Source organism: Artibeus jamaicensis, unplaced genomic scaffold (genome assembly GCF_021234435.1).
Source record: "Artibeus jamaicensis isolate MK-2021 breed Jamaican fruit bat unplaced genomic scaffold, CSHL_Jam_final contig_729, whole genome shotgun sequence".
Classification (NCBI taxonomy): Eukaryota; Metazoa; Chordata; class Mammalia; order Chiroptera; family Phyllostomidae; genus Artibeus; species Artibeus jamaicensis.
In genome coordinates, this window is record NW_026521939.1 from 57,243 (window position 1) to 74,768 (window position 17,526).

General features: G+C 51.6%; 1 protein-coding gene and 1 pseudogene across 2 annotated transcripts; one reads left to right on the forward strand and one right to left on the reverse strand.

Annotated features, from left to right (window-relative positions):
• Nucleotides 1-316: 316 nt before the first annotated feature.
• On the forward strand, nt 317-9,715 carry ASL (argininosuccinate lyase). Of its 2 annotated transcripts, none has more exons than XM_037135579.2 (17): nt 317-397; nt 597-651; nt 3,714-3,908; nt 4,325-4,408; nt 4,663-4,719; nt 4,854-4,951; nt 6,176-6,253; nt 6,338-6,415; nt 6,808-6,860; nt 7,186-7,248; nt 7,428-7,542; nt 7,669-7,753; nt 7,864-7,923; nt 8,198-8,281; nt 9,068-9,148; nt 9,321-9,427; nt 9,530-9,715. In XM_037135579.2, the coding sequence occupies exons 2-17, from the start codon at nt 640-642 to the stop codon at nt 9,672-9,674; spliced, it is 1,395 nt and encodes a 464-aa protein (XP_036991474.1). In that variant the 5' UTR covers nt 317-397; nt 597-639; the 3' UTR covers nt 9,675-9,715. The 2 variants fall into 2 exon arrangements, with proteins under 2 accessions (XP_036991474.1, XP_036991475.1); XM_037135580.2 differs by having other exon boundaries at nt 384-475.
• A 913-nt stretch (nt 9,716-10,628) lies between these two features.
• LOC119042021 (ran-specific GTPase-activating protein-like) lies at nt 10,629-11,552 on the reverse strand (annotated as a pseudogene).
• Nucleotides 11,553-17,526: the final 5,974 nt, after the last annotated feature.

Sequence of the window (17,526 nt, forward strand, 5' to 3'; positions counted from 1 at the left end):
TTTTCTTCAACTCTGTACCTATCACACAGAAGGTGCCTGGTACGTGTTTCTCGAATAAATGATCGCCACGCCACTATACATTTATATCTTGTGGGCCGATGTCATCGCCTCTACCCCTAGCGGATGCCTCTACTGTCCGCAGCTCCTGCTTAGTAATGCGGGTTGCTAAGGAGCTGTCTGCCAAACCACACCCTGAGGCCGCTCCGCCCACAGTCTGAGTGGGCATGGCCCCGCCCCCAGCCGGGGTTGAGGGGCGGAGGCCAACCCACCTGTCCTTTTGGGATTGGTGCAGCAGCCGCCAGGAGGCGGGGACGGATCCCAGCTGCTGCTGACGCTCTCTCTGCCCGAAAACCCCGCTGGCTGGCAGTCAAGGGACAGACGGCGAGACCAGGTTGTGGTGAGTGAGTGCGCAGCATCCGGACGAGGGGCGGGACGGGCGGATCCGGAGGACGCTTAGGACCTAGTTGCTGCTCAGGTCCGCCTCTCCAAGTGCTGCGCGCGGCCCCAGCCTTGCGGGACCTGAAGCCAGCTCCTCCCGCAGGACCCTGCCCGGGAGGCTGAGTAGGTTAGGTCGTCAGTCCGGTCTTGTCTTCCAGACCCGCAGGATCGAGGCTTCCGGTGGACGAGAAACCACCCAACATGGCATCGGAGGTGAGTGGGACCTCCGTGACGCCGGTCCTACAAGACTCCAAGCGAGGGGGAGGGGCGTCCTGGGGGCCAGGTAGGGCCGCGACCCATTCACGGGATCTCCTGTTGCCACACCTGTCGCCGCTCGCCCCCCTGGTTATTGTCCTTACTGACTACAGGCAATGGTCACCTGCCAGGGCCGGGGAGAGACCTTTGCCCCTCCTGCACCCCTCCCCAGAAGGTCTGTGTGGCAAACCCACTAAAGCACACTTCTGGGAAGGTGGTCTTGACCCAACCTCCTGCTGTGGCAGTTGTCCCTGTGTAGCAGAATCTACATGACTCTGGCCTGTGGAAAGCGCCAGGAGGTAGGGGCCGTGCCCTGCGGCCCCAGTGCCCAGAAGTTTCCTCTGTTCCCTAGAGCCAAAGGACTCTTGGGTTCTTTTCCTGGATCTGAGGCACACGTTCCTTTTCTTTGGCCTCAGCTGATTTAACTGGCAAAAGCCAGCAATAATAGCTGTCTGCCTCTCCCCGCTGTGCCTGCCCCGCCCCCCCCCCCCCCCCCCCCAGCCACCGTAAGATACTAGATCATGAGGTCATTGCTTCCAACCCTCACATAAAAGGGGCTGTTTACCTGAAGTATTGGGCCTGGGAAGCAGGAGGTCTGGGTTCCAGTCCCTTCAGGTCCTAATGAGCTGGCAAGTCACTTCCTCTCTCTGGACCCATTTGTGAATCTGAATAAATGAGATGAGAATGCCTGTGCTGCTAGCTTCTAGCTGCAGGTGGAGGACTGGGGGCAGGGCTGGACTTTGGAGTCAAACGGACTTGGTTTCTGAAGCAGCCACTCGACCTCCCTGAACCTCTTTCCTCATTTGTTAAAAAGGAGGTGACAGTGCCCACCTCGTAGAAGGGTGTAAACAGCACACATAAAATGCCTAGACAGGGTCGATCAATAGTAGGCGTTCAATAAATGGTGGCAAATTATACTCACAGTAACAACACTGGTGCTCCTTTGTGCATTCTCAATTAGCTATTGTGCTAATTGCTCGTTTATCCCAGCCCACCCAGTGCCCCTTGCCCTAGAGGGATCATCCTGGCCCAGATGTTTGCTGGCTTGGATCAGGGTCCTCTCCTACCACACTGGGCTTCCCCCTCTCCTCAGTGCCCAGGTTGTAGCACCTCATTCTAACATCTTCCTGGGTGGGGTCCTTTTAAGCCTGCCAGTGGGGTGGGAGCTTGGCCACAAAGCAGAAATGGGCTGGTTTCAGGATATCAGAGTGCCAGGTGACCTCTGCTTGCCCTGGGCAGTCCTGTGGGATGGTACTAATTGGTTTGGCTGCAGCCTCACTTGTTAAGTAGTTGTTATTACTAACAACCTGGGCAGGGAGTCCAAGAACCTCCTGGGGGAGGTGGTGCCAGGCCTCTGGCTGAGGGGCAGGCTGGCTCCCCATCCTTACTGGCTGGCCCTGGCCCTCTGGCCCCAGTAATCAGGACTGGGGCCCCATGTGGTGCTTTGCTGGAAGTCAAGGCTTGCTGGGGCTGCAGGAGTGTAAGGGGCAGGCCCAGCTCAAAAGACTGAGGGGGCGGAGGCTGCTTCTTCAGGGCAGAGTCCTCTAGTGGCCAAGGCTGCCTGGCACTGAGGAGTCAACTCATAGCGAGGGGCCAGAGCGTGGTGGAGAACCATGGTGCACAGTGCAAGCAGGCTAAGGTACACCCTGGCTCCAGCAGTCCTCAGCTGCTCCTTTAATAATACCTACACTATGGAGTCCGTACTGAGTGCCAGGCACTGTGCTATGTATGGGCTTAGCAAATTGTATCACATTGCTGGAGGTGCAGCACTGAGGCTTTGAGAAGTTACATAACACACCCATGGCCAGGTGGCTAACAGAGGTCTGAGACAGGGGATGACATGTCCCTAGTGACCATTTAAGTCCCACTCCAGAGAAAAGATGCCAGTGAAGTACCACACACACCTCTACCCTGGTACACTCTACTCCTGATCCTTGGCTCTCTGAGCACTTTGACTACTTCACAGTTGTTCTGTGCCCCCTCCCCCACCTGTCCCATGCCCCGGCCTATGCCCTCTTTCAAAACAGAGGTGTCTTTATCCCATCCCTCTGCCCTTGGTTTCTCAGGGACAGAGGGTCAACTAATGTCCTCCTGTGTCAGAGGTACTCTCTAAAGAAGTTTTGGTGAGGGGACCTTAGGTCCTGTCCGGAGCTATGGGAGGGAGACGCAGGTAACTTGAGCCTGATGGGGTCCCTCAGGGGTCTCCATGGCCATCCCTGCAAAGGTTCAGAACAGTCTGGCAGAACACAGGTTCAGAGCGTGGCTGTCTTCAGACTGCTGGGCTGCGGGCCTGGCTCTGCCACCCTCCGTGAGGGCAAGACACAGCATTGCTCTGTGCTTCAGTTTTCCCCTCTCTGTACCAGGATAGTATTGGTGCCTACTTCAGACGGTCGCTGTCATTACATGCCAAGCATTTAGAACAGTGCCTGATAAACAGGGAATACAGCGTTATTATTACCAGTATTATTGTTAACAATAGTACTGGTTAATAATAATAATATTAATGTTTTAATAATATGAACATAATACATATTAATGTTATTAATAATATTAACATGATAATATGTTAGCCAGTATTGTTATCATTATCACAGTACATCAGAGCTGGGTCCAAACTCTGGATGCTACCTTGGTCAGCAGCAGGAACAGCCCTAGAAGTTGTGCTGTGGTCTCAGGGGTGCCTCGTACCTTTCCACCATCTCCCCAGAGCAGTGTCATGTGGTGGGAAAGAGCCCTAATGTCCTGGGGGGGGGGGCTGGAATGGGAGTGAAAAACAGAAAATTGTACTTGAACAATAATTAAATAAATTTTTTAAAAAAAAAGAGCCCTAATGTCAGTGTCCAGCCACATTCCCAGACTCACTCGCTGAGTGACTTGGGGCAGGTGCCTAACTCTCTCTGAGCCTCAGTGAGACTGGTTCCCTTGGCTGTCACACTCATTTACTCTCCTGAGGGCCCTCTGTGAGAGGCACCGTTCTCGAGGTGGGGCAGGAGATTAATTGCCCCGGCTCTCCTGACCAGAGCGGGAAGCTGTGGGGCGGCCGGTTTGTAGGCACCGTGGACCCCATCATGGAGAAGTTCAACTCGTCCATCACCTACGACCGGCAGCTGTGGGAAGTGGATGTGCAAGGCAGCAAGGCCTACAGCCGGGGCCTGGAGAAGGCAGGGCTCCTCACCAAGGCCGAGAGGGACCAGATACTCCAGGGCCTGGACAAGGTACTCTCCATGCCCCAAGGCCCACCCTCGAGGCCTCGGGCTTCAGTTTCTGTGGCCCCGGGCTCCCACCAAATCCCCAAGCACAGGTCACGGTATCATCCCAAGCCCCTCACATCCCCTTGTGGTGATGATTCACCTAGAGAGGTGCCCTTTACCCACATGCAGTGCTCACCATCTCTCTTCATCCTTTAATGCCCCTGTTGCCCCGTGGCTCATGGGCAAAGGGCCACTGGGCCTGAGATGCTCCCATGGGGTGAGGGCTGCACAGGCTTGTGCAGAGGGCTGGCGGAGCACTCCCAGCATGCAGCTGCAACACAGGGACAGTCAGTGATCAGGGGGAAGGTGGGAGCAGGGCTTGCCCTCATGGCTGCTGATGCCTGCCAGCCTGACCCCTGGGTTGCTGCCATCTGCTACAGGTGGCTGAGGAGTGGGCCCGGGGCACCTTCAAACTAAATCCGCATGATGAGGACATCCACACGGCCAATGAGCGGCGTCTCAAGGTACGACTTCCTCCTGTCCCTTAGCCTCCCCTCTCAAGTGGCTCTTGGCCACTTTGAGCATAAGCACCCTCATTCCGATCCCTCCGTCACTGGCAGAGTATGGGTGGGACCTCAGAACAGGAGGCCTCAGCAGAGATGGCAGAGACTCGGGCAGGACCATGGGACCCTGGGGCCGGGAGGAAGTTCACGCACCTGGGTGGGCCCCACTGGGCCATGAGCAGCAGGCTCTGACCCATACCTCCCTCCACCCCTAGGAGCTCATTGGTGACACCGCAGGGAAACTACACACAGGACGAAGTCGGAACGACCAGGTGCAGTCACCCCTCCACCTCCCACCCTGTGCTGCTCGACCCTGGGGAGCTCGGACAGCAGAGTCAGGTCTCAGCCGCTGTCCTGGCTCCCCAGGACATCTGTCTGCCTCAGTACCACCTCCTCCTCTCCACAGGTGGTGACAGATCTCAGGCTGTGGATGCGGCAGAACTGCGAGACACTCTCCGCCCTCCTCCGGGAACTCATCAGAACCATGGTGGATCGAGCGGAGGCGTGAGTGCCCCGGGGACACCCAGGTGGCAGACAGGGCGTGAGTGCAGCCAGGTCTCCTCTCCCCTGGGGCAGGCAGCTTGAATACCAGATCTAGGAGGCAGGGGTGAGGAGGGTAGAGGAGCCAGGCCTGGAGGTATAGGGGGTCCCAGAACTCCTGGTCTGAATGAGGCAGAGCAGCTAGGAGTAGGGGGTTTCTTGCGGTGTCCCCAATCCTCCAACCAGCCTGGCACAGCAGACAGGACAAGCTCGCCCTCTGAGGATTCATGAGCCGCTGGCTCAGGCACCGGGCAGGTGTCCTGAGGAAAGAGGCAGGCAGTGCCTGGGGCAGACAGAGCCACTCCTCAGCCTACACATGCGCCTCGTCCCCATTCCAGCCAGCATGGCTGGCAAAGGACAGATCCAAAGGCTGCCTCACTCCAGCCTCATCCCCAACTTTGGCTTCTGTGCCCTGACAACTGAGAAGTCCCTGTTTGGTGTCAGGGACAGGGCTGATTCCCCCTCTTTCCCAACTCCCTGTGACCCCTGCTTCACAGACTTCACCACCTGGGCGAAACAAGGGCAGGAGCACCGTCACCCTGTGGGGGCTGGGAGGAATAGGGAGTGACTGCTAAGAGTTCGGGGTTCCTTTTGGGGGCAGTGAAGTCTTCTAACATTGATGTGGTGATGGTGGTACATTAACGTGTACGCTTTAAACAGGTGAATTGTGCGTGTGAATCGTGTCTCGATAGAGCTGTTTATTAAAGAAAACAAACCAACCAGAAACACCATTCTTAGCACCTTTGCCTCTGCCCCACCTGCTCTGAAGTGCCCCCGCTGTTCTGGGGTCCTTGGGAGCTTCTCGCACACGCACAGACATGGCTCCCACTGCTGGGCGGTACCCGCTGCGTGCTTCCTCCCTGCCCTGGCCCCTGCTCACATCTGGTGGGAGATGCAGAGGCCAGAGCCGAGGGTGTGATCATGCTTGGTCTTGCCAAACCTCGCCCCACAGCCCCACAGCCGCACAGCCGCACAGCCCTGGCCCAGCCCTTGGGTTGTACTGCCCAACTTCTGGTCTCTTCCTTACAACTTGCTTGTCCCCTGGAGATGCCTCAAGCAGGCAGATACTTGATAGACCTGCCCTGCTCTTCCCTGGAGGGGCCCAGGCCTGCGGGATCCAGGTGTCACAGGCAGGCCCCGCCTGAGCCCGCCGAGCCCCTCGGGCAGCCTGCCCCTACTCTTCCACAGGGAACATGACGTCCTCTTCCCAGGGTACACTCACCTGCAGAGGGCTCAGCCCATCCGCTGGAGCCATTGGATCCTGAGGTGAGCGGGACTGTGATGGAGGGGCTGTGATGGCGGGAAGGCCCCCAGGCTGCCCTGACCTTCCTGTCCCCTGCCTCCCCACAGCCACGCCGTGGCACTGACCAGAGACTCTGAGAGGCTACTGGAGGTGCAGAAGCGGGTCAACGTCCTGCCTCTAGGGAGGTGAGTGAAGTCCCCGTGCTCCGAGTGGGGGTGGGGAGGAGGGTGGGGCTGCTGCCACATAGCATGGCCCTTGGGGATTGACAGGAGGGAACAAAAAACCAGGTTACTGGCCTTCCCATCCAGGCTTCTTTCTGGCTGGGCAGGCAGGACCCTGCATGGACCCTAAGATGTGGACAACCAAGCTAGCAAATGTGTCAGAGCAGGGTCAGAGCTCCCCAGAGATGCTGCAGAGAAACGGCCATGTTCCCTGCACAGGGACAACCAACGGGCACCAAGCTGACTGGCCGCAGCCCTGACACCCAGGGCTCAGCTCTGGGTGTGCATGTGTGTCTGTGCCAGGGCCTCTTGTCAGGAGCCCTGGTCAATCAAAACCCCCTGTCCTGTCCCCACAGCGGGGCCATTGCAGGCAATCCACTGGGTGTGGACCGGGAGCTGCTCCGAACAGGTAAGCGCCCCACCCTACCCTGGGGGTGGTCACTATCAGCTTCTACAGGGTCTTGCAGAGAGAAGGCAGGAGTCTGGGTGAAACTTCTCTCTTCTCTTTATTACCTATGGACACTAAAGATAGAGAAGCAAGGTACACTCAGGACTCCTGCCTCCCTCCTGGGACCTGTACAAGGGACCCTCACCACACCTCCTGTGCCTCCCTACTTCTTCTCCCTGAAAGGGGGCCAAAGGGAGGTGGCTGAGCACCCCGGTTCATGGAAGAGGAGGCCCCACTTTGCCCTCCAGCTCAGCCCTATTGCCTTCCTCTTTCCCCCACTGCCCAGAACTGAAATTTGGGGCTATCACTGTCAACAGCATGGATGCTACCAGTGAGCGTGACTTTGTGGGTGAGTCCTGGGGGCCACCCTGCTCATCCCCAGCACTGTGCCCCTCCTTTGTCCTGCAGTCCGCTGCTCTCCAACCTCCTCCCACCCCCCATATGGTCCACCTGGAGCTTCTCCAGGCCAGGTGAAAGCCAAGAGAGGCCCGGTGACCAGAGAGCCTGCTTTCCCTTCTCTCCCACAAGCTGAGTTCCTGTTCTGGGCTTCGCTGTGCATGACCCATCTCAGCAGGATGGCTGAGGACCTCATCCTCTACGGCACCAAGGAGTTCAGCTTTGTGCAGCTCTCTGATGCCTACAGGTAGGGCTGCACTCTGCGTTGCCCCAGCTCTGCTCCCACCAGCATGGCTTCCTTCCTCTCCGCCCCCACCAGCCCACCAGCCGAGGGGCAGAGGAGCCCCTTCAGCCACAGCATCTCTGTCCCCAGCACCGGAAGTAGCCTGATGCCCCAGAAGAAAAACCCAGACAGCCTGGAGCTGATCCGGAGCAAGGCGGGGCGAGTGTTTGGACGGGTAAGAAGGGCAGGGAGTGGGGCAAGGCCTCTGGCTGACCCAGAGGGTCCTGAGGAAGCTTCTAGGACGGGCTCAGGGTTTCAGCCTCTTGATCCTTACTCTGCCCTCAGTGTGCTGGGCTCCTGATGACCCTCAAGGGACTTCCGAGCACCTACAACAAGGACTTACAGGTGTGAAACTGGTGGGGTTGGGGTGGGGAGTGGAGAAGGGACCCACCTGCATATACACCACACACCAGTTCTCGGGGCCCTGGCACTTCCAGGCAGGGGCCACACAGAATTGCCGCCTTCTATCCTGTGCACCCAGACCTTGCCACCCCGAGAGTCCTCTCCTCTCCCATGGTGTAGGGTGTGGGAGGTGCTGAATGTTCCCAGGGAAAGCAGTGGGGCTGCCTCAGTGGGGGATGGGGCTGCTGAGCCTCACCTCCTGCCACTTGTCTTGCAGGAGGACAAGGAAGCCGTGTTTGAAGTGTCTGAAACCATGAGTGCTGTCCTCCAGGTGGCCACTGGCGTCATCTCTACATTGCAGGCAAGACCCGCCTCTTCCCTCCTGGGCCCCTAAACTCTGGGATGGGTGTGCAGGCGGTGATCTTGAGAGGAGGCGAGGGTACAGAAGACCTGGGTCAGGGGAAGGAGGTACGTGTTTGTTCCTGCCTTTGAGGAACAGTGAAGGGACAAAAGTTTCGGAAATGGGTTAGACTCAAGGAGTCCCATCAACTGGCCTGACCAGATTTCTTTTTAAATCACCTTATTATGGGAAATTTGAGTATACAGCAGTTGAGAAAATATATAATGAGCCCATACATACCAACCCTCAGTTTCAGCAATAACCACCTCATGGCCACGCTGGCGTTGGCAGCTACCTTTACCCACTCCCTTTTGAACCAAATCCCCGTCTTCGTATCATTTCGTTCCTGAACAGCTCAGGATGTGACTCTAAAGCAGTGGTTCCCTAAGTGTGGCTCTGGGGCCAGCAGCGTCAGCATCAGCTGAGAAGCTGACAGATGTGCAGCCCCAGGCCTCACTCCAGGTCTGCTGCTGAGTCAGACTCTGGATGGGGCCCTGCGACCTGTGTTTGCAAGAAATCCTCCAGGTGATGCTGATGCACACCAAACATAAAGACTGAAAATATAAAGGCAGCGCTGTATGTAGCACAACTAAAAATTATCAACAATTATGAAAAGATGGCTTGAGCCAAGACGGCAAAGCAGGGTGGGTAAGAGTGGCTCTGCCCAAGGCAGGAGACTTCCTTCCTGGCTGAGGGGTAGGCCCGGGAGACTACAGGACTCACCACTCCCCCACCTGCATCCCCCAGATTCACCGTGAGAACATGTGGCGGGCTCTCAGTCCTGACATGCTGGCCACTGACCTCGCCTACTACCTGGTCCGCAAAGGGGTAAGTGTAGGCGGCTGGGGCGGAGGGGCGGAGGTAGGGGTGGGGTGAGGCGGGAGGGATGCCCTGCTCATCCCCTCAGACGGGGCAGTGGTCAGGGAGGGCCCGGGCTCCCACAGCAGGCCAGGGAGCCCAGGAAGCCTGCCTCAGTGCTCCCTCCGCTCTGCACCTGCAGATGCCATTCCGCCAGGCCCATGAGGCCTCTGGGAAAGCAGTGTTCATGGCCGAAACCAAGGGCGTGGCGCTCAACCAGCTGTCGCTTCAGGAGCTACAGACCATCAGGTGCAGCCCCACCCCTCTCTCTGCTGCCTCCCAGGGGACAAGCCCAGGCCCCTGAGGATGGGGTGGCTAGGCTGCCCTAGCCCATCTCTTTCTTTTCCCCAGCCCCCTGTTCTCAGGCGACGTGAGCCACGTGTGGGACTATGGGCACAGCGTGGAGCAATATACTGCCCTGGGTGGCACTGCGCGCTCCAGTGTCGACTGGCAGATCGGCCAGGTGCGAGCGCTGCTTCGGGCACAGCAGGCCTAGGTCCCCCGACCCCGCTCCCAAATAAAGTGGGCCAGAGAGAAGGCTGCTGCATGTTTCCTGCCTAGACTGACAGGTGCAGCTGCGGGCATCTGGGACCTGTGCAGAGGCAGTGGAGGTCATCAAGGGAGTGGAGAGACTGGACAGGAATGGCAAGTCATGGTGAGGGGGGACGGTTTGCATCTCATCAGAGCCTCTGTGCTGCTGAGACCCACTCCCTTTCACTGTGGGCATCACGGTGACTTCCTGCTCTGGGAAACACTGGACCCCTGGACCCCTGGTGGGACCTGATGGGCTTGGTTAACCGTCAGTCAATTCCTGTCCACCCCTCCTCCCAGTGTCCTCTTGGTTCCCCTACTTCCACTCCCTCTTGCTTAGCCCACCCTTCCCTGGGCCGTCAGGCACAATTTCAGGGTATCATGGGATACTGGATTTATGATGCCTGGCGCGAGGTAAGCTCCATATACGGATTAAGAGGATGCACCCACCACAGAGAGTGATGTGCAGGGGAATTCCCTGGCACTACTGGGCAGGGTCACAGACAGGTGGTGCCACACTGAGTCAGCAAGGGGCCGTGGCCAGGCCTGGCATACAGGAAGTGTTCAACAGCAGCGAGTGCCCAGGGCCAGCGGACGTTCAAAGACTTCTACACGAATCTCACTAACACCGTGAAAAGAAATGTCTGAAATTTACATTTCATTAACAGCAAAGATAAGCTAAACTTGAGGAAGAATGAATAACCCCCCCCCCCCAGTGGTTCTGGGAGCAATGAAAGGACTTTGTAAGTTAAAGAACCGAAACTCCAGCGGTCCAGCTGGACACAACACTAAATTACAAAAGGGGTCACGCTCTGGGTCACAGAATCTTCCGGAGTAGTGGTTTTCAACATGTGGTTCCTGACGGTTATCATCACCGGGGAACTCGTTAGACATGCAGACTTCCAGACCCCACTGAGTCTTTTCCTGCCTCCTTTTTTTCCTCTTAAGGTTTCCAATGTGTTGTTTACTCACTATTTCTGAAGTCATCTTCAGTGGGGCAAAAAATTAGGGGAAAAAAAAACACTTGAATGTTGGAATTCAATTTTTTTTATAAAGCCCCTTTAAAATTTGTAAAAACAAAACAGAACTGGGCAAACCAAAAAGAAGGGGCAGGACAGAGTGGTTTTTAAGAAAGGAAGGAGAAGAAAACAAGGGCAGGGCGGAGGACCCCCGCTCCCCCTCAGCTTACTCCTCGGTCCCCTTATCTCTCAGACTCCTTGGCTCTCCTCCTTCACCCGAGGAGCTTCTAGCTTTTCAGCCTTTCTCGGCATCATCGCTTTTAGTCGGATCCGGCTTTCTCTTCCACCTCTCCTGCGTTCTTCAAACTTTGCTGGAATTTCTGTGCATTTTCAGCATCGAGGAAGCGGGTGGCCCGCCGCTCCCGCTTGGGGCGCTCCAGACCCTGGTGCGGGTCACTGCCCGCGTTTGGTTTCAGCTGCATCACCGCTGTGATGCAGCGGTTGGCACCTGCTTTCAGGGTCTTGTCGCTCCTCACGAGGAAGTAAATGGTCCTTTTCTCCTCGGGCTTCAGGAGTTTGATGTCGCCGGTGCCCCCGTTCCTTCCATTCTGGGACACCGTTCTCTGAAGCCAATTGAAATAGCTTTGCCCACACTTTGAAAAGCTCTTTACCATCAGCGTGTTGCTTTCTTGCTGGGGAAGAGAAACTGTAGGCTCAGCCTGGGGGGTGGGAATAGACCTGTCTGCATCCTTGGTGCCTAGCACGGTCCTCACGGGTGTCCACGCCGGCGGTGGCAGCGGCTCAGCGGCTCTCGGAGGCTGGTCTAGCTCCTTCCCTCCGCGTCTGGGGCCCAGGCCGCCCCGCCCCGCCCCCGAGATTTTAAATCAGTTCTGGGAGACACCTAGCGTCGCAGTTTAGCAAACCCTTCCGGTGACTGGAATGTGCCCTCGAGTTTGAGAGGCACAAGTCCCTAGAACCTTATTACACAAAGTTGCTGCCGACCAGCAATATCGGCCTCCCCTGGGACCCACCCAGACCCGACTCAGAGTCTGCACTGTAGCGAGTTCCCCAGGTGCTTCCTGTGCACATTAGAGTCAAAACTGCGGATCCAGAGAGAGAATGCCTAAAATCTAGTTTCAGAAGCCAAGGAGGGACTAACGTCCATCAAACAGCTGATAGGAATAGAATAATAATTGTAATAACATGACACAGGGAACAGAGCCCACCCTACCACCTCCATCAACTGGGAGATAGATCTGTGTAGAGAATCCCATCAAAAGTTCCTCCATAACTGAACTAGAATCAGCCTGTCAGTGCTTCTGGCCACTGAGCCTGGCCACCTGTGGTCTGACCGGAAAAGAAGGAATGGGCCTCTCCTAGCTCAGGGAGAGCAAGAGTTGGTGTAGCTTTTCTGCAAGTTCTGCTCATGACGACTGCTACATTTTACCTCTTTCTGTTCTGCTGCCAAATGAATTAATCTCTTGTCAACTTTTTTCTTTTACATCAAAAATCAGTGTGCCCTTGTGTTGGTTTCCTATTGCTGCCACACCGAATTACCACACACTGGTGCCTTAAAACAAAATAAACATAATTCATGAGGCCAGATGTCTGAAGTGGGTTTTACTGAGACAAAAGCAAGTGTCAGCAGTTCCGTGCTTCTTCCAGTGGCTCTAGAAAGAATGTTTCCTTGCCTTTTCCAGCTTCTAGAGGTCACCTGCATACCCCGGCTCATAGCCCCGTGCTCCACCCTCGAGGCCAGCAGCGTAACATTTTTCCTGACTCTGCCCCTCTTCTTCTGTCCTCACATCTTTGGACTGATCTTTCTGCTTCCCTCTTATAAGGACCCTTGTGATTACTAGGGATCCACCTGGATAAACTAAGGTAATCTCTTCCTAAAATTCTTAACTGAATTACATCTGCAAAGTTCCATTTGCCATGTTAGCTAACAGTCACAAATTTCAGGGGTTATGACATGGACAGCTTTGGGGGGGTCATTCACCTACTACATTCTGCTGCTGGCTCCCAAGGATGAGTGTGGATCCCATATGTAAAATACATTCTTTCCATCCCAAGGTCCCCCAAAGTCTCAATGCATTATAGTACACTTATGTTCTAAATTTCAGCAAAACCTCATCAGCTCAAAAGTCATCATCTAAATCCTCTAACATTAGTTATGAGTGAGGCTGCAGGCAAAATTCCTCTCTCTCCCTGAGGCTGTGAAACTCATATGACTGTGGTGAGGATTAAGTGAATTCACACGTGTAAACCCAATTAACAAACTGTCTACTCCCCAAATACAATGCTGGTTTAGGCAAAGGATAATAGTTACAGCCATTTCAATTTTAAAAGAAAAATGGAGCCCTGGCTGGTATAGCTCAGTGGATTGAGCACAGGCCTGTGAACCAGACAATCGCAGTTTGACTCCCAGTCAGGGCACATGCCTGGGTTGCAGGCCAGTTCCCAGCAGGGGACCCATGAGAGGCAACCATACATTAATTTAAAAAAATGGAAATTTTCAGTTTAAAAAGAAAGAAAACAAGGAGTCACTGGTTGCAAGCAATTTTAAAATGCAGCCTGGGAAACTCCATGTGGTTTGCAGGCCTAGGAATAACCATCCGTGGCTCTCGGCTCTGCCCCGCAGCCTGCACATGTCTTTTTCTTCTCATGGGTTAACACGTGTTGCAGTTGAATAACATATCAGCCTATTAGCTGCCTGTAGAATTTCGAGAAAACTTTGAAAGCCTTTTTCAAAACTGTTCTTCCTCCCTCTATTCCTGTAGCCCTTAAGAACTTTGTGGGTTTCCTGTGTATATCACAGGAGGTCATTTCATTATAGATAATAGATTCTGCCACAGATCTTTCCTGGATAATCCCTTCCATGAGTCCCGTGCCAAATCCTTTCCAAGAGCACTCTTTTTATTTTTATTTTTTATTCTCACCTGGGGACATGTTTATTGACTTTACAAAGAGGGGGAGGGAGAAATAGAGGGAGAAAAACATCAACATCAGAAAAAAGACATTGATTGGTTACACTTGTACACCCCCCAACCCGGGATAAAACCCACAACCTAGACATGTGCCATGACTGGGAATAGAACCCATGACCTTTGAGTTGTGGGGCAACACTCCAACCAACTGAGCCACACCAACCAGGGCCAAGAGCACCCTGACCTTTTGATCCCTTCCACAAACTAGCAAAAGTTTGTCCAGCATACTTTCCTAAAACTGAATCTTGTAGTTTTAGGATCTTTTGCAATATGGAAAGACTGAAATTTTTCCAAATTACTAAGTCCTGATTTCTTTTGCTTAACTGTTCTTACCTCAATTTATCTCTTCTCACATCTTACGCCCTTCACTGCAAAGAATGCTGAAAAAGCAACAGCCTGGCAAAAGAGAATGAGACTAATTGGCTCTTGTACTAAATTTTAATCATCCCTTGGGGACTGGGGCAGGACCCACATCCCTGAGTCTATCTTCTGAACAAACCAGCGTCTATAACTAGGGAAGACAGGAGCAGGCAATGGCTGTTAGGTTAGCAACCAGTGGTACCCAAAACAGATGAGCACTGCCATATTGGAGCGCGGAGGTTGCATTGGCATGACTGGCAGCCATGAAGCTGGCAGACTCCAAGTCAACAGAACCCCAGAGGGATGTCCTATACGTGCACTGTGGAACTGTCCCATCCTGTGTTCCACAGTTATTTGAAAAAGTGCGAACTAAAATTTCCCCTTGTAGAATTCATGCAGTTGAAATTGACTTGGTCTTCCGACTCCCACAAATTTGACCAGGGTTTCATCTATTTTTCTCATCTCCAATCACCAGTAAAGAAGATGAAGAAAGCAAGGCTGTGGCTGAAGCCTGTGGCATGCAACACGACCCCGCTCCTAGCTTACCTTCAGTTGGCAGTGGGGGGACGTGTTTACTCAGCCAGTTATGATTATACTCAGCAATGCTGTCTGTCATCCATGCTACGGTTTTTTAAATCAAGTCATTAATGATTTTTTCAAACCTCTAGCTGAAGTTCTGATAGCCTTTGTTAGAGCCTTACTTCATTCAGGTCTAAAAGAGATTAAGGATGTTATCAAAAGTTTTGGTAAAAGATTGCTCTATCAAAAAAAGGGATGGAGTTAGTTTTATAGGATTTATATTTAGTTCCAGTATCTACCAGTTCATTTTAATTGAATTTATTGGGACATCACTGGTTAATAAAATCATATAAATTTCAGGTGTATAATTCTGTAATACATCTGTATATTATATTGTATGTTCACCACCCCAAGTACCAATTACTTTCCTAAACATATATTATCAATTCTTTTTATTCCTTTATTTTTAATAATAGCTTTATTGAGCTAAAATTTGCATGTTATTAAACACATCCTTTTAAAACATTCAGTTTATTTATTTGGGGGAAGGAATAAATCCAGTTTTTCTAGAGGAATAGCTGGGTGTCATGTGCTTCGAATACTCTATTTCTTTCTGTTAAGAGTTTTTGATAGAAGTTTAGCAACAGCTGAAAGATATATCAGGCGAGAAGTTTTATTCTGGGGTTATGGGTTATGGTTGAGAACTTTTAGTAAAAATCAATGAACCCGAATGGCCATCCTCTCCAAAGCATATAGAATATATAGGTCTATAGGATGCTAAATTGTATCCTTTTAAAAATCAGTTTCCAGTTTACTCCAGGATGTGATCCAATAACTGATAAAGAGTCTAAGTGACTTTGGCCTCAGTTATTTTTCTTTTAAACAACAGCTTTATGAGATATTATCCACAGATGATACAAATCACATATTTAAAGTATATAGTTGGTGCAACATCACATTTTTTGTCATCCTGCTCTTTAAAAACATATTAGTAGTCAGTCCCCCTTCTCATAATAATTTGCCCCAACTTATAGGATTTTGTTTTGAGAGAGGAAGGGAGGGAGAGAGAGAAACATCAGCTTGTTCCACTTATTTATGTATTTCCTGGTTGCTTCTTGTACGTTCCCTGACCAGGGACTGAACCCGCAACCTTGGTGAATCCGGACGATCAACCGAGCTACCTGGCCAAAGTGACCCCATGGTTTTTTAAAGCAAGTGTTCTACTTCCTGGGGAGACTGTTAGAAATTGGATATCTAATTCTAGAGCTACATGGTTCATTTATAAATATAAATAAAATATTCATAAAATCAGCATTGAAAGTTAGCAGTGTACTGTTTGTTTAAACCAGGAGTGGATAGATGTGGGTGAAGCAAAATTGCTGCTCCCATCTTGATTTCAATGGAGATGTTTTGTTTTTTTGCAAGGAGGTAGAATAAAATCTTAGCAAAGTCAGGAACCCAGTGAACAGGGTTTCGTGCACTTTTCTGATGTGGGGGAGGAAGAAACTTTACTCTCAAGGTTCTTTCGAGTGGTCTAATAATTAAATGGGCATAAGACAGATTAGCAAGAGAAAACAACCAAATTTAAAACATACATATGTATGGGACCCTCTCAATCATCACCACAGTCCATTTTAGAACATTTCATCACCCCAGAAAGAAGTTTCTGTGTTTAAAAACAAGTGAAAAGACATCCACAGAATGGGAGAAATATTTGTAAACCACATATCTGATAAGGGCTTAGTGATTAGAATATAAAATGAACTCTTACCACTCAAAAATAAAAAGATAATCCAAATAACCGAATTAAAAATGGTCAAAGTATCTGAATAGACATTTCTTACACATATACAAATGGATAATAAGCACATGAAAGGATATTCAACATCAGTAATCATTAGGAAAATGCAAATCAAAACCAAAATTTGATATCACTTCATACCCTTTAGAATGTGAGTAAAGTTTTGTATGTAGTGTGAGGAAAGGGTCCAACTTCATTTTTCTCATTTAGAAATTTCATATGTCTCAGCACCATTTGTTGAAAAGACACTTGTCTTTGCACACTTGTCAAAAATCAATTGACCAGTATAAGTAGGTGATTTGTAGAGTATGTGAGTGATACCTCAATAAAGCTGATACCCCTCTGAAAATATCAGCTGACCATTATTTTTTGCAAATTAGTATTTCTACATGTGCCAGGTGCTGTGCTGAATAACTAATAGTTTATTTAGAGTGTGTGGCATTCACCTTCTTCCCATCTCTGAAAACTTACTGGTTCTTCCAGCCTACCTTGGCTCACTAGCAACCAATACATTGCCCACAGTAATTCTGCAAACTCATCAGCTGGTTCTTAGTAACCCCAATCTCATACTAACTCCTGCAGCCATTTGGATGTTCAAGGTTGGGCCTATTAAGTCAGCCAAATACTGAGTTTTCCACTTACTCTTGCTCAGCTTTCCCTCCCCTCCCCATAGCAGCGAAACCAAACCTTTCGCATCTTCCAGTTCCCAACCTGGTCTGAACATCTGCCCCAAGCCCCAGGAAACCACTAAACTACTCTCTGCTTCTATGGACTTGTTTATCCGACATTTCATATAAATGAATACATTAATATGTAGCTTTCCGTGCTTGGCCACTTTCACTTAGTATAGTGTTTTCAAGGTTCATCCATGTTGTAGCATGCATCAGAACTTCATTTCTCTTTAATGACTGCATAGTACTCCACTGAATGGATATACCACTTTGTTTAGCTATCAGTCAGTTGATTGACAGCTGTTTTTTTCCTTTTTTTGCTATTGTAAGTATTGCTGCTAAAAACATTCACGTACAAGTTTAACGCAAACCTGCTAAGGTGTGCTCTCCCTCCCAGGAGCATGCCCTTTCCCTTTCTCCTCTCCTTCCCCCCAGGACTACATCTCCTAACCTTTAAGGGACCCCATGAGTCTTGCAATCAGGGGAGCAATGTGCATTGGCAGCTCTTCTCAGGCTGACC

Bases quoted from the DNA above. Each gene is read 5' to 3' on its own strand.
- ASL (XM_037135579.2), top strand. The intron at 6,254-6,337 runs GTGAGCGGGACT...GCCTCCCCACAG, and splicing joins TGGAGCCATTGGATCCTGAG to CCACGCCGTGGCACTGACCA. The intron at 6,416-6,807 runs GTGAGTGAAGTC...CTGTCCCCACAG, and splicing joins AACGTCCTGCCTCTAGGGAG to CGGGGCCATTGCAGGCAATC.